At 41.1% G+C, this 15,156-nt stretch overlaps 1 protein-coding gene across 1 annotated transcript; it reads left to right on the top strand.

Annotated features, from left to right (window-relative positions):
* Positions 1 to 12,067: 12,067 nt before the first annotated feature.
* Positions 12,068 to 13,042, top strand: LOC115075314 (olfactory receptor 5G3-like). The gene has a single exon (XM_029575609.1). It carries the CDS (start codon positions 12,068 to 12,070, stop codon positions 13,040 to 13,042), a length of 975 nt encoding a protein of 324 aa, XP_029431469.1.
* Positions 13,043 to 15,156: the final 2,114 nt, after the last annotated feature.

The following is a 15,156-nucleotide window of genomic DNA, read 5'->3' as shown; positions in this document are numbered from 1 at the left end:
AGAATATGTGTTTATCTCAATTACAATTGACTGACTGCAACATGCTGATAGCATTGAACTTTTTTTGAGGGCAGAATTAGTCATTCATCCAGCTAACTATGAATAGATGATGTAAGACTTACTGGGGCAGATTTTGAAAGGGGTACGCATGTAGGTTACGTGCATACCCCCCGAAAACCTACCCTAAACCCCCCCTGCGCGTGCCGAACCTATCTTGCATAGGCTGCCGGTGTGTACAAAGCCCCGGGACGTGCGAAAGTCCCAGGGCTTTCTTGGGGGTGTGTGTCGTGGCCGGCACGTCATCAGGGGCATGTCATGGCCAGCGCTTCATTAGGGGGCAGGGCCGCAGGCGTGGTTCCAGCCCGGGGTGTTTTGGGGGCATGGCCGAGGCCTACGAAATAGCTCCCGGGCCGGGGAATTGCGCGCCGGCTGGCTGGCCAGCTGGCCTACGCAGGCGTAACTTTTAAAACAAAGGTAGGGAGATTTAGATAGGGCTGGGGGGAGTTAGGGAGGGGAAGGTGCGGGGGGTAGAAGGAAAGTTCCTTCCGAGGCCGCTCCAATTTCGGAGTGGCCTCGGGGGGAATGGAGGCAGGCTGCACGGCTCGGCATGCGCAGGCTGCCAATTTTGGGCAACCTTGCACGTGCTAACCCCGGATTTTAACAGATACATGCGGCTACGTGCCTATCTATTGAAATCCGGCGTACTTTTGTTTGCGCATGCTTTTTTTAAAAATAAAATCGACCCCACTGTGTTTAGATTCCTATGCATCTAGTTTGTAATCTTCTAGATAAAGAATACATGAATTACATGGGTATACATTTCTTGGAAAAATGATGTTCTCAGAGTACTAGGAATTCAGTATCTAAATTTCTGAGACAAGACTTTATCAATTTAAGAGTACTGGGTGCCTAAATTTCCGAGTAATGATATCATAAATTATTAACAAATAAAAAGTATAAATACAATGCAAAATCAGTACTCAAGTATTGCTATTTCCAACTACCGCACAAGGGCAGATAGCAGTCTGGGACCACACTGGCAATTAACTCATATTTGATAAGAATAGCCATCTTTTATCTTTCTGTATCTAAGATAAGACTTGATCTTAAAGATTATATTTTTTATCATATGAAATAAATATGCATATTCTTTTAAGGAATATCTTTTGTCTGATTTCTGGGTTTCCTTGTTCTTATAAAATAATTATTGCTCTCATACTAATACATTATCTCTAAGGATCAATGATGTGTTATTCTTATATGACATGGGGTTCTAGGGAGAGAGAGTAATTTTATATGGGAACTCCTTATTAACCATTCACTCAGCTAGAGCTACCTAACAGAGTATGAACCTGAGATAGTATTTATACAGAATTGGGAATATTTTGAATTGGGTACCTTATAGCTATATTATAACATAAAAACATGGAAACAATGTCAGAAAAAGATCACATGACCCATCTAGTCTTCCCATCAAAATGTACAGTTATGCTTTCACAAAACAGGTTGATTTTTTAAATACAAGGTGCTCAAATACTGTGTTTCAATACCATGCCATTAATACAGATAAAAATTCATGTAGTAGACCCTATGGTCCTCCGTTTTAGGAGTCTGGAATGGCCAGCCCCCTGGAAGTCTATTTAGGAGCTCTTAACAGTGAGCTTGAAAGGCAGTCCCTTTAGGTTGTCAAAGAGTGCAGAGGTGTAGAGAAGTTTAGATTTTGTTGTTTTGCAGGCCCAGTCAGTAAAATAAGGCTAGGGTCGGCAGGGTTTTCCTTCCAGTCTATTCACTAGCTGGTTGGGATATCCCTTTGAGGGTTTTGAGATTTTTCATGGTAGGAGCTTTGTGAGACACCTGGTCCTTTTGTAGGCACAGAGATTGTCAAACCTTGTGTCTGGGATGCCCAGGGATAGGGAAAATCTGCCCTCCATACCCGCAATGAGGAAGGAAGTGACCATAACCCACTGCAAGGAACAACTCCAGTGTTAAAATCAGTTTTTTGGGAAAAAAGCATTTTTGTTAGAAAATCCAGGAGGAAGTTTGGCTGCTTCTTACTTCTTGTGAGAAGCAAAAGAACTGATTGTTTCAAGGAGGATCTCTTCCATCTGGGATCTAAGAGAGAGTGCTAAAGAGACTGTATCACAACAAAGCAATCCAAAAGATCTGCTAACCATTAGTAAAGGAAGGCAACATCTCTGGGAACACCCATCTGGTGGGGAGAGAAAAGGAGGATTTACTCTCTGTGCCATAGACTTTTTTGTATGCTATCAGTTTTGGAAGGGGTTTTTCCCTAGATTAAAAGATTCTGCCCATCTGAGAGCTCCATTTAATAAATCCAATAGAGTGAGAGTTTTCCTTGGTTCCCAATAGAAGTGAGTCCTGCTCAGACAGAGGACAGAGAAGTCCTGGAAAATTGTAATTTGGGCATTTTCATAATTCAGGGAGGTTGATTTTTGGGAAGCCCGCAAAATTTGTTGTTTGTGGAGAAAGTTTAGAAATCTGGAAATCACAATGAGGGGCCGGTTATCATTTCCCCTCTTTGGCCCAAGCCTGTGGACTCTCTCGATGATTAAGTTACCCATTAGATCCGGTAGATGTAAAAAATCAGGAAGCCACTGCATGAGTATATCTGTCAATTTTTGTTCTTCATTCATTTCCCCCAAACCAATGAATCGCAAATTATTGTGCCTCGAGCAATTTTCTAATTCTTCCAGTTTTTCATCTTGCACCACAACCATTTTCTCAAGCTTTTGAAATTTTTTTCTCCACCTTCAGTGCCTCACTCTCTACCATAGATATATGGCCTTCCACGTTATCCAATCTCGGCCAAAATAGCTAAATGATTCTTTTAAATCTGCAATTTGAGCTGAAACATCATCAGACAAGGGCTTCTGATATGTGGATAAGTGCAAGGTAATGCATATAGGGAAAAATAACCCATGCTATAATTACACAATGTTAGGTTCCATATTAGGTGCTACAACCCAAGAAAGAGATCTAGGTGTCATAGTGGATAACACATTGAAATCGTCGGTTCAGTGTGCTGCGGCAGTCAAAAAAGCAAACAGAATGTTGGGAATTATTAGAAAGGGAATGGTGAATAAAACGGAAAATGTAATAATGCCTCTGTATTGCTCCATGGTGAGACCGCACCTTGAATACTGTGTACAGTTCTGGTCGCCGCATCTCAAAAAAGATATAATTGCGATGGAGAAGGTACAGAGAAGGGCTACCAAAATGATAAGGGGAATGGAACAGCTTCCCTACGAGGAAAGACTAAAGAGGTTAGGACTTTTCAGCTTGGAGAAGAGACGACTGAGGGGGGATATGATAGAGGTGTTTAAAATCATGAGAGGTCTAGAACGGGTAGATGTGAATTGGTTATTTACTCTTTCGGATAGTAGAAAGACTAGGGGGCACTCCATGAAGTTAGCATGGGGCACATTTAAAACTAATCGGAGAAAGTTCTTTTTTACTCAACGCACAATTAAACTCTGGAATTTGTTACCAGGGGATGTGGTCAGTGCAGTTAGTATAGCTGTGTTTAAAAAAGGATTGGATAAGTTCTTGGAGGAGAAGTCCATTACCTGCTATTAAGTTCACTTAGAGAATAGCCACTGCCATTAGCAATGGTTACATGGAATAGACTTAGTTTTTGGGTACTTGCCAGGTTCCTATGACCTGGATTGGCCACTGTTGGAAACAGGATGCTGGGCTTGATGGACCCTTGGTCTGACCCAGTATGGCATTTTCTTATGTTGTAGTTATTGCACATACTGCACTCTCAGCTATCGGGCGCGGTTCAACATTGGTTGTTGCAGCGGCCATTTTCACCATGCTGGGCTTACTCTTTTCTTTCTACTTTTTTTGCTGGTTGAGGGGGCATACCAGAAGGAGACTTGCCCATATATTTATTGATATTCATAAGAACTGTTCAGATGAGATCAAGAGTCTTTTTGGGTCATGGATGCAGCAAATTATCTCTGATAGCAGGGGATGGCACCTGGAACCCGGTTAGAAGTGTAGTTCCTGGGATCACTGCATCACGTGTCTCCCAAGGTACTTTGGTTAAATGGAGGATAAAGTAAAGGAATCTCTTTCTTAGTTCCACTTTTATGAAAATGGGCAATATACAGCTTTATCCAGTCCTCCAGACCTGTACTCATTTTCAAAGACTGATCCAACAGATTTATTAGTGGTGCTGCCACAACGTCTCTGATTTCCTTGGATATTCTGGTCCCAAAGTTTTGTCCACTTTTAGTTTTGCTAGTTCTGTGTAAACTAACTAGACTATTTCTCCTCTAAATATTATGTCATCTACTCTATTACAAAATGTACCCCCTGCCACATATCGGAGGTCCTTCTCCAGTGAAAATATTTGCCTACTGTTTCTACTTTGCCCTTGTCACACTGCACACATTCTTCCTTACTTCCTCTCAGTAATACAACACCACCTCTGCAGTTTATCCAGTGACAAATTGTGTTGTCTGCTGCCTTGGCACTATCAATGTGGACTCTGTACTACTACCACCGGTCCTCAGACCTCCAATTTTCTGAACCTTTTCCTAACCCTAGCAGATCTTAATCTCTTGGGGATCAATTCTTTCCCTCAAGTCTTACCCCCTGCGATTCTTTACCTCGACTCACACTATTCCCCCATTGACTGACCTCAGGACTCCAGTATTAGAGCTGCTGTTCTGAGAAGACAGAGTGGGGATTCAGTCAGCCTGTGGCTCCGCACTCAAAAGCTGAACAACGACCCTTTCCTATCTGGTTTCCATGTGGGAGGTGGGTGTCTTACGCTGACTCAGTCTCTGCATGTTTGCTGTGCTGCCTTCTCAGAACAGCAGTACCAGCACGGGAGATCTGAGGTTTTGTTGGGGGTGAAGGTGGCAATGAAGAATCAGTAGCTGGGAGAGTGAAGGATGGGATTGGAAGCCTGCAACCTGGAGGGACTACCCGCCTCGGTTTTGCTAATTTAAGTAAAAGGCTACTGTGCCTGTGTATAAATCCAGGCCTGGGTTTCTCCTTTAATTTACATATACATTTATTTATTTATTTATTTTTAGATTTTTATATACCGGTGTTCCTATATGAAATAAAGATCACATCGGTTTACATTGAAACAGAACATGAAAATTGCCAAAAGGCATTACATAGAACAAGGTTATGAAACTTGGAACAGTGTACATAAGTTCAAAATTTAACAATAACGTTGTAACATTGATGACCAAAAGATAAAGGAGAAAAAAAAAAAAAAAAAAGACTTAAACAATTAAGTTGACAGGTCTTATTGAGCATAAAAATTATAACGTATAAGTGAGAAAGTCTCAAGTGTCCTGCAGCAAGAGATTAGATACCGAAGTAGGTAGTGGTATGGAAAATGGGGGTTTGTGAAGAAGATATGTTCTTGGTGGTTGGAGGGGAAAAAATGATGATCATGGTCCTGGAAAAGCTTGGCTAAAGAGCCAGGTTTTAAGTTTTTTTTTGAATGAAGAGTGGCAGAACTCAAGCCGAATGTCTGGTGGGAGCGCATTCCATTGAATGGGGCCTGCTATAGATATGGCACGTTTATGATGCGAGGATTTTGTTGAAGGTACATAGAGTGTGCCTTTATATGCTCCTCTGATGGGTCTAGAGGAGGAGTGAGGGCGTAGTTGGTTACATAATTGAAGAGGAGAGATATTGTGAATGGATTTATGAATTACGGTGAGTACTTTATATAGGATCCTTTCCTTTATAGGCAGCCAGTGGAGGAGCTTGAGAATGGGGGTGATGTGATCTCTTTTATTCATATTGGTAAGGATTCTGGCTGCAGAGTTCTGTAGCATTTGGAGGGGTTTGATGGATGAATATGGAAGGCCAAAGAGAAGCGAATTGCAATAGTCGACTTTTGATAGAATAATGGCTTGTAGGACCATCCGAAAATCGTTGAAATAAAGAAGAGGCTTCAATTTTTTTAAGACTTGTAACTTATAAAAACAGTCTTTGGTGGTTGTGCTTATGAATTTTTTAAAATTGAGCTGATTGTCTAGCATGATACCTAGATCTCGAACATGTGGTGAGTGATTTAATATGGGAGTGGATGAGTTGATTAGGTCAGCTGGGTTTAGAAGTTTGATGTTGATGTCTTGATTGATGATTAGGATCTCAGTTTTGTTGTTGTTAAGAATGAGGCAAAGGCTGGAGAGAAGATGATTGATCTGTTGCAAACAATTGTTCCAGTGAGCCAAGGTTTTTTGTAAGGATTCTGAGATTGGGAATGAGTATCTGGATGTCATCCGCGTAGAGATAGTGAGTTAGGTTTAGTTTAGTAAGTAGATGACATAGAGGTAAGAGGTAAATGTTGAAGAGGGTAGGGGAAAGGGAGGAACCCTGAGGGACCCCCCGGTTGGAAGGGATCGGTTGTGATTCTTTGTTGTTAATCTTTACTTTGAATTGTCTATTTGCTAGGAAGGATTTGAACCAGCTGAAGACTGTTCCTTTAATGCCTATATCTGCCAGACATTTTAATAGAGATGAATGGTTGACAGTGTCAAAGGCTGCAGAGAGATCTAGTAGTATCAAAAGATGTGGTTGTTTTTTGTCCATATTAGATAGAATAGAATCGGTAAGAGAGATAAGGAGAGATTCAGTGCTTAACGATTTCCGAAAGCCATACTGGGAAGATACAAGAATGTTGTTTTCTTCCAAATATTCAGATAGTTGTTTATTGACTATCTTTTCCATAATTTTGGCGATCAATGGCATACATACTTGAAAAAAGCCTTCTCACCTTGCTTCACCAGTTTCTCTATTGTTCCTGCATTTGTTTTCCTGAGTACATTCCCTGCTTCTCAAAACTTTTCCAAATTTCCTTCCCTGCCCTTTCCTGGTACTTTTTGAATTCTAATATTTCAATTTTTACTTTTTTAACCACCTCCTTTGATAACTATAACCAGGCTTTTTTTTCCTCTTGTTTTATTTTTACTTTCCTAAGAAAATCATTTTCTGCCCCCACTAACCCTTTTAGTTCTTCTACTTCCCAAACATCTTTCTCCCTTTCCAGAACTTGCTAAAGCAGAGGTAGGCCCCTCTGGTTCTCAACTGCTGCAAGCTGGTTGGGTTATCAAGATATCTGCACTAAATATTCATGAGATGCATTTGAATGCACTGCCTTCACTATAGGAAAATGCATCTCCTGCATATTCACTGTGGATATCCTGAAAACCCGACAGTCTTGAGACACTCGAGGATTGGAGTTGTCCATCCCTGTCCTAAAAATACTGTCCAATGATAACAAAGTTGATACTCCTGAAATCCAGAACTCTAACCTTTGTGTGATTCTTGTCATATTAAACCACATTATCTGATGATCACTGGAGCTCCGGTAACCACCTACCTGGACAGTGGAAACACTTTCTGTGTTTTTAGGGGCCAGATACAGTATCTTCCCTTCCTCATGGGTTCTTACCCTTTGTCTGAACAGTCCCCATGATAGGAATCCAGGATTTCTCTGCTTCTAATTGATTACAGATATTGAGTGATCCAATTTACTTCCAGCAGATTAAAATCTCCCACTTGGGGAGAAGGCCTGGCCTACTGGAGTCCCTCTTTGAGGGACTCCAGCTGGTCTGGTTTTCAGGATATGCCCAAAGAATATAGATGAGAAAATGTGCATGCAATGAAGGCACTGGATGTAAATTTCTCTCATGCATATTCAGGGTGGAGGTCGTTCAGGGTAAAGTTTTGGAACCTCTGGCCTAGCAGTTAGAGCAGTAGGCTGAGAGCAAGGGAAATAAGTGTTTAAATGCTGCTTCCCTACTAATACTTCTTCTGATCTTGGGCAAGTCACTTTATCTCCCTTTGTTTAAGTATCCATATAGATTGCAAGATTTTTGAAGCATGGAGTTTTTGTATCTGAATTCTAATAATGCTGTCAGCCACTTTGAGAACCTTTGGAATGCTGGACTACAAATCCAAACACCCTTAATTTTATTTTTTTAATAATACTCCCCTCCCCCTTCATTACAGTCTTGAGTATGTCTTTGACTAGATCTCTAACCAATATAATTTTTGTTTGTCTAGGCCCTCTGAAGAAGACAAAGAAACATAGAAACATGATGGGAGAGAAAAACCCTATGACCTATCTAATCTGCCCAGCCACACCAGTTTTATAATCCCTACCACTTCCTCAGATGTCGGCCTGTGCTTGTCCTCTGCTTTCTTGAATTCAGATACTTCCTTGTCTCTACCACCTCCACTGGGAGGATGGTCCATGCATCCACCACCTTCTCTGTAAAGAAATATTTCCTTAGATTTCTCGAGTCTACCCCCTTTCACCGTCATTCCATGACCTCTCTTTCTAGATGTAATGAGTGACTGTCTTTGTTCTATGAGCCTGATCCATCCATTTTGTGGCAGGAAAGGATACTACAGCAAAGAGTTATTCAGAAAGGAGGGATAACAACAACATTTCTCTTTGCAGCCTGAAATGGATCTACTGGATCCAAACATACAGGACTGTGTCAGGATAAAGAACAATAAATTCTCCTTAAAGCCACAGGACTGTAACCACATATTATTCTTATTGTGTTGTAAGACTCAGTAAGATCCTTGGAAGCTAGAAAGAATGAAAAGTGATGTCAGCACCTTATGACTGGTGGGTGAGAAGGATGAACTCTGGCCAGCTCAATGCAAAAAAAAAAGTCCTACATCTAAAGCAGCATGGGAAATGCCACTCAAGAGCACCCACATTCAAAAAGAAACTCAAAACCTGGCTCTTCCTCCAAGCTTACCCCCAATCATCTTCATCTCTCACTAACACCCTAACCGGATCACCACCTCTCACCAGTACTCCCCCTCAGGACCTACACCCGACACCCACCCCCTCCAAGGACCCTCAAACCTAAACAAAAAAAAAAAAAAAAAAAAAAACAAACCTTGTATATAACCTATGTATATATTAATTGTCCCTTGAACCCCTGTACATATCTTTTCCTTCAGTTTTCCTTTTTTCACCCCTCCCCCCCCTCCTTTTTGTCCCGTATATCCCTACCCTTCCCTCCCCTACTTATTTATCTAGTTAATTGCCATGTTACTGCATTATGTTAAAAACTGTTCCTTGTAAAGGCCTTGCCTATATATTACTTGTTATAAGTTATCTGTAAACCGGCACGATGTGCAAACGGTTGTCGGTATATAAAATCAAATAAATAAATAAAATAAAATAAATAAATTTACATATATACTGAAAATGCATGGATGAGAATATAAGATTTACATAGATGAGGTGTTCTGCTCTAGAGAAAAGTCATCTAAGTGTAACATTTGTATTATCCACTATTAACCCTTTATCTAATAAAATTATAATGTAAAATAGACCTTTATAAAGCACAATAAACTCAAATTGAAGGTGAGAAGTAAGAGAGCAGGTACAGCTGCACATTTCTAATTTAATCACCCTAATTGCTTCTCCTCGGCCTCACTTTCAGAGCTGTGAGGTGCTCTGGGAATTGTCTCCCAGTTGTCCTTGCACAAAATATAAAATGTCCTATGTAATCCAAACATCCAAACAATGGAAACAGGAAAGAAATGAAGCTTCCATCCACAGGTATGTGAAATATCTTTAAGTCTGATAGAATATGAACAAGTTGGGAATTGTTGCAGTTATGTATTTACATAAAATATTTAGCTATCTATCCAATTACAAAAGAGCCATAAGAGAGGTAAAATTAAACATTTTATCAAAGAAAGGGAGACAAATTATACAAGATTAAAAAATGCAATAAAAATATATAACGCAATATAGAATAGAAAAATTAAATCAAATGGCGCCATGTTACATAAAGTTCAATAATATTTATCCCATTCCCACAGACATAACTTGTCCTCCTCCTCCTTCTGAAGTTATAGGATGACTTATTTGGTACTGAGGAATATTCAAACGGTAAGAGGAATACATCAACCAACAAAAACAAATGGAGAAAGAGTGCATTTAATTTTCTCATTACTGAAAGACACTGGATGGCCAAGATGTGTCAAAAGATAACGGAAGCACTGAAAGAAGGAAAGACTTCCATAGAGGATTAACTGGATAAAAAAGGGGAAAAGTCCAGTAATGATTCTCCAGTTATTTATCCATTCATGGTCATTTTTACGTATCCAATAAAATGGACATTACAATGTCGCATTAAGGCTTAGCACATGTACAATTGTTTACAGCCTTGGAACATTTATATCAGATCAGGACTGACTAATATATGCAGGAAAATGTTTCATGAATATTTAAGTATTGATGTCCTATTTTTGGGAGCCGTGGATTCAGAACCTAAGAGATTGGCCAAGACAGACAAGACAAAGAGGGACGGACAGGACAGGACAGGACAGATAAGACAAGACAGGGTTAGTCACCCAAGACAAGGGTAACACAGACAGACAGACAAGACAAGGTAAAAGAGATAGGCAGGCTGGATGAGGAAAGGTTGAAGAGGAGACCAGGCGTGTCAAGGATGGAAGTCAGGATGGATGAGGCAAGGATGAAAAGCAAAGCTGGATGAGGTAAGGCTGGAAGGCAGGATGAAAGAGGCAAGGATGGAAGGCAGGCTGGTCAAGAAAAAGGATCGAAAGCAGGCTGGATGAGGCAAGGCTGGACAAGGCTATATAAAGTGGAATATAAAAAAAAAAAATCTAAAGGAAATCTAAACCTGGAGGGCAGGCTGGATGAGGTAAGGGATCTTGCTGAGGCAAGGTAGAGATGACTGCTGGGCTGTTTTATAGGGCTGAAGAGAATGTCATCAACCCTGGGCCACATCATTTTCCTACCACAGGCCTTTTAAATGTTGAGTTGTCAGGCACGCACGTGCTTAGACAGGGGCGAGAACTGGTGGCATCTTGCTGTGCACGGGAAAGTCGGTGGCATGTGCTGCGAATAAGGATGCTGGCAACATCCGGGTGAGTGCGTGGGCTTATAGGGGCAGGCTTCAAGCCACCAGACAAAACATATTGCATTCCTTATTTGAGCCATATCTTTCTACTGAGTACAATTATGGGCTTCTCGTAAAATGGGGTTTCTGAATGAAACTGTTATCACATTCAGAATCTGTAAATAGTTACACTTTCTAATCTGTTGAGAAGCAGGTTGTGAGGTTTTCTGGGTAACATCAAGCTAGGTGGAGAGAACCTTGCCCAAACCTCATCTTGGGAGTGAGTTTCCTCACTCCGAAGGCCAGAAAATCTTCACAAGAGACCACTGTTCTGTTCGTAGGTGTCACATAGAATGTCAAAGTGGCCCCTAAACCCCTACACACTTACCTAATCCCCACCTCGAGTTACTAGGTGGGCCTACCATAGGGATACAAAAACCTACCTATGGGCCATGATATTATGGCCAGGTGCTCTCTCTCTCTCTCTCTCTATCTCTCTCTCTCTCTCTCTCTCTCTCTCCCCCCCCCCCCCCCCCCCCCGTGTGTCTAGGACCATTAACAATGGTCCCCTGGTGGTTGAATGAAGGAAATACAACAGGTCTGGCACTTATCGCAGAATCTGAAAATGGTATCACAATTTGCACTAACTTAGCTCTTCATTAGCATAAAACACACTTCTTTTGCTATAGCATGCAGTACTTACCGCATTTTGATAAATCCACCCCTAAGTTTTTAATATGTTAAACAAATGATTATAAATATTACATTACAGTGTGTATAATTATAGAGAGCCAAAATGAGTATCCTCTTCTATTTGACGGTTTTTAACCATTTTATATATAATCTTCTCTAGGACTAATCACCATTCACTGCTTTACTTGCAAACACGCCATTTAAAAATATGGCTTAATGACTTTCTGAGATGTGGTTTTAATCTATGCTTGCTTTATATATGTATTTAAGATTTTGGAACTTATACCTCTTGCACTATTTATTTTTCAACACTTTTTCTTTTTGACTTTCCTTTGTATGGTAGCAGTGCCTCTCCTTCTGTCTTAGTCATCTTCCTAAATATGCTCAAATTAAAGAAATCAAATCTTATTTTGCCTATGCTAAATATTGATGAGTTTGCTTGTTTCAGCCACAGGAAGGAACAATGATGAATGATGGAAGAGAGGAATCAGACCTCCGTGACAGAGTTCATTCTTTTAGGTCTCACGGATGATCCAGGGATTCAGGTTCTCCTCTTCCTCTTGTTTTTAGTGATCTATATGATCACCCTGCTGGGAAACACTGGAATCATCCTATTAACCAGGCTGGATCCTAACCTTCAGACCCCCATGTACTTCTTTCTTTGTAGTTTGTCGTTCTCCGATCTCTGTTATTCCTCAGTTGTCACTCCCAGAATGCTGGCTGACCTTCTGGCTGAGAGAAAGACCATCTCTTTCCATGGCTGTGCAGCACAGCTGTATTTCTTTGCCGTGTTCACATCGACAGAGTCATTCCTGCTCTCAGTGATGGCGTATGATCGCTACGTGGCAGTGTGTAAACCTCTGCTTTACACAAGCATCATGAATCCAGATGTTTGCTGTCAGCTAGTGGCTGGTGTATTTGCAGGGGGATTCCTCATCTCATTTGTACATGCAGGTTGCATATTCAGCTTGTTCTTTTGCGGACCAAATGTGATCAATCATTTTTATTGTGATTTCATGCCGTTATTAAGTCTTTCTTGCTCCAGGACCATCACTAGTAAAACTGTCTTTTTTATTTTGGTGGTTGCCTTTGGGCTTAGCAGCTTTCTAATAACCTTGACCTCGTATGCCTCCATCTTCTCCACCGTTCTGAAGATGACCAGCACAGACGGGAGACGTAAAGCCTTCTCTACTTGTGCATCCCATCTCACTGCCATCTCCTTGTTTTATGGGACAATATTTTTTATGTACATGCGATTGGATTCTGGTTCGTTTATGAGTCAGAATAAAGTGGCCTCTGTGTTTTACACAGTTGTGATTCCCATGCTGAATCCTCTGATCTACAGCATCAAGAACAAAGAGGTCAAAAGAGCCATGAGAAAAATAATAGACAGAAACTGCAGTAAAATAAAGGTTATTTCCCTTTTCCCAGGCCAGTATCACTAGATGCAAAGGGAAAATCACCTACTGTAGTTTGAAAAATTATAGAAATAATGTGGGCGTCTATGATGGGTGTGTGTCTCTAATTCTCACTTATTTTCCCACTGAAATGTGTAAAACATGGCATTTTTACATAAATCCTAAAAATGAAGAAGATGTTTTATTATTTAAATAAAAAAGGCTTTATTATATGGTTTTCTTTCATTTTTAGAAGCAGAGCTCCCTATTTACACATACAAAACTGATTGCTAAAGATGCCTGATACTGATCATGTAGCCTCTCTCTCACTCACTGATTAGAAAACTCATTTGAATTTATGTGATGTCATGAGCTGAAAACCCAACTGGCATTTTAGAGTCACATATTTGTCCTTTCAGCAAATAGTACTGAAGAAAGGAAAGGAGAAAATAAAAACCATGCATAATTTCTAATGCCTTTCAACATTGCCCTGTTGGAAATTATCTGAATCTCATTTAGTTCTGGTCGTTTTCAATAGCATGATCAGTGCAGCTTAGCAGAAGCTGTAAGATCTTTGGATGGATGGATGATAGATTGAATGATTATTACTATAGTACTTTTGTACTCCGGGTTGAACATGCTAAACAGGAGAGCGCACAGGAGGGGGGTCCACTGTTGCCCGACTGCAGTGTGGGTCTGCCGTCCTACATGCCCTGAATGGAAATGCACTTCTTCTCCTTGACAGTCAAGAACCTACTGAGACAAAATTAAGAATTGTTAAGGAAATGAAACACCATTTTACTTTAATTTATTTTTTGAACGATAGAAGATTCCCTACAGCTCTGTAAAATTTATTGTTGATAGTTGTGGAAGTGCAAGAACGAGATAGCAGTGTGATTGCTATTGACTCTAGTTGACATTTTATTAAAAAACAAATTCCACTGGGGAAGGGACCCAAGATGACTGTGGCTGCTAAGGTTTTTTGTGAGCTCCCATCAATTACTTCTAATTTCATTTTGCTTCCCTATGCTAAAGAGTTGGTTATATGGTAACTGAAGTGGAAGGGAAGAGTATATCCTATAGGAGGTTCACTTTTAACCAGACCTGTGGATAAAGCCCTTCCATCTGCAACAGGAAGCTGGGGAACCTGTGTCCTGTATCTTTTAAGTGGAGCTAATGCATAGCCCAGAAATTGTGAAGCAGCAACGGTCTTGAGATTTGTATTGATGGACTCTTCTACATCTAAGGTTTCCTTGTCAGATAATGCAGAATTGTCTCTTGAGATGAGGCTGCTGATAATATTGGCCATGGAAACCATTCTGGTAGAGCAAATGATTTCAATCAGAACTCAAGTTGGATATACAAAACACACTTATGTTGAGGCTTGATGTACAAGAGGAAAAAAGCCCAACTTCTGCTCAAAGGGCCAGATATTCATACCTACGTGCGGGCATAGATTTGTGCGCGCAACCCGGCGTGCAAAAATCTACACCTGATTTTATAACATGCGCCCGCATATTATAAAATCCAGGGTCGGTGCGCGCAAGGGGGTGCACAATTGTGCAACTTGCGCACGCCGAGCCGCGCAGCCTTCCTCTGTTCCCTCCAAGGCTGCTCCGAAATCAGAGTGGCCTTGGAGGGAACTTTCCTTCCACTCCCCCCCCCCACCTAACCCACCCCCCTTACCTTTGTCCTATAAGTTGCGCCTGTCTCCGTGTGATGGGTGACGGCCGGCCCGCGATCCCGGGCACAGCAGCAAATGGCCACTGTGCCTGCCCCCAGACCGCCTCGCCCCTGGACCGCCTCTTTTTCAAAGCCCCAGAACATGCGCGTGTCGCTGAGCCTATGCAAAATAGGCTTGGCGCGCTCAGGAGCGGGTTTTTGGGGTTACACGCATACCCCTTTGAAAATCTGCCCCAAAGATTTTTGGGGAGTCAGCCCTCATACCTGATAGAATATGAAGAGTCTGAGTTTTAACAATTGTGGTTGAGGAGCCAGCTGCTGAGGTATTGACTTATTTTTCCTTAGTGTCTTTAAAGAATTTGACTAAGGGGCTGGATATGTTATTGACTAAACTAAATGCATCGACTTTAGAGAATGCTAAAACTGTAAGTGCTATTGTAGCTGTTGGGGCGGATTCAAAATTAGTTGAGTCTGTAACT

Source organism: Rhinatrema bivittatum, chromosome 13 (genome assembly GCF_901001135.1).
Source record: "Rhinatrema bivittatum chromosome 13, aRhiBiv1.1, whole genome shotgun sequence".
NCBI classification, from domain to species: Eukaryota; Metazoa; Chordata; class Amphibia; order Gymnophiona; family Rhinatrematidae; genus Rhinatrema; species Rhinatrema bivittatum.
The sequence above is the reverse complement of the archived record's forward strand: the minus strand, read 5'-3'. Positions and strand labels throughout refer to the sequence as shown.

Coding starts and splice junctions, on each gene's coding strand:
- LOC115075314 (XM_029575609.1), top strand. CDS start 12,068: ATGATGGAAGAGAGGAATCAGACCTCCGTGACAGAGTTCATTCTTTTA.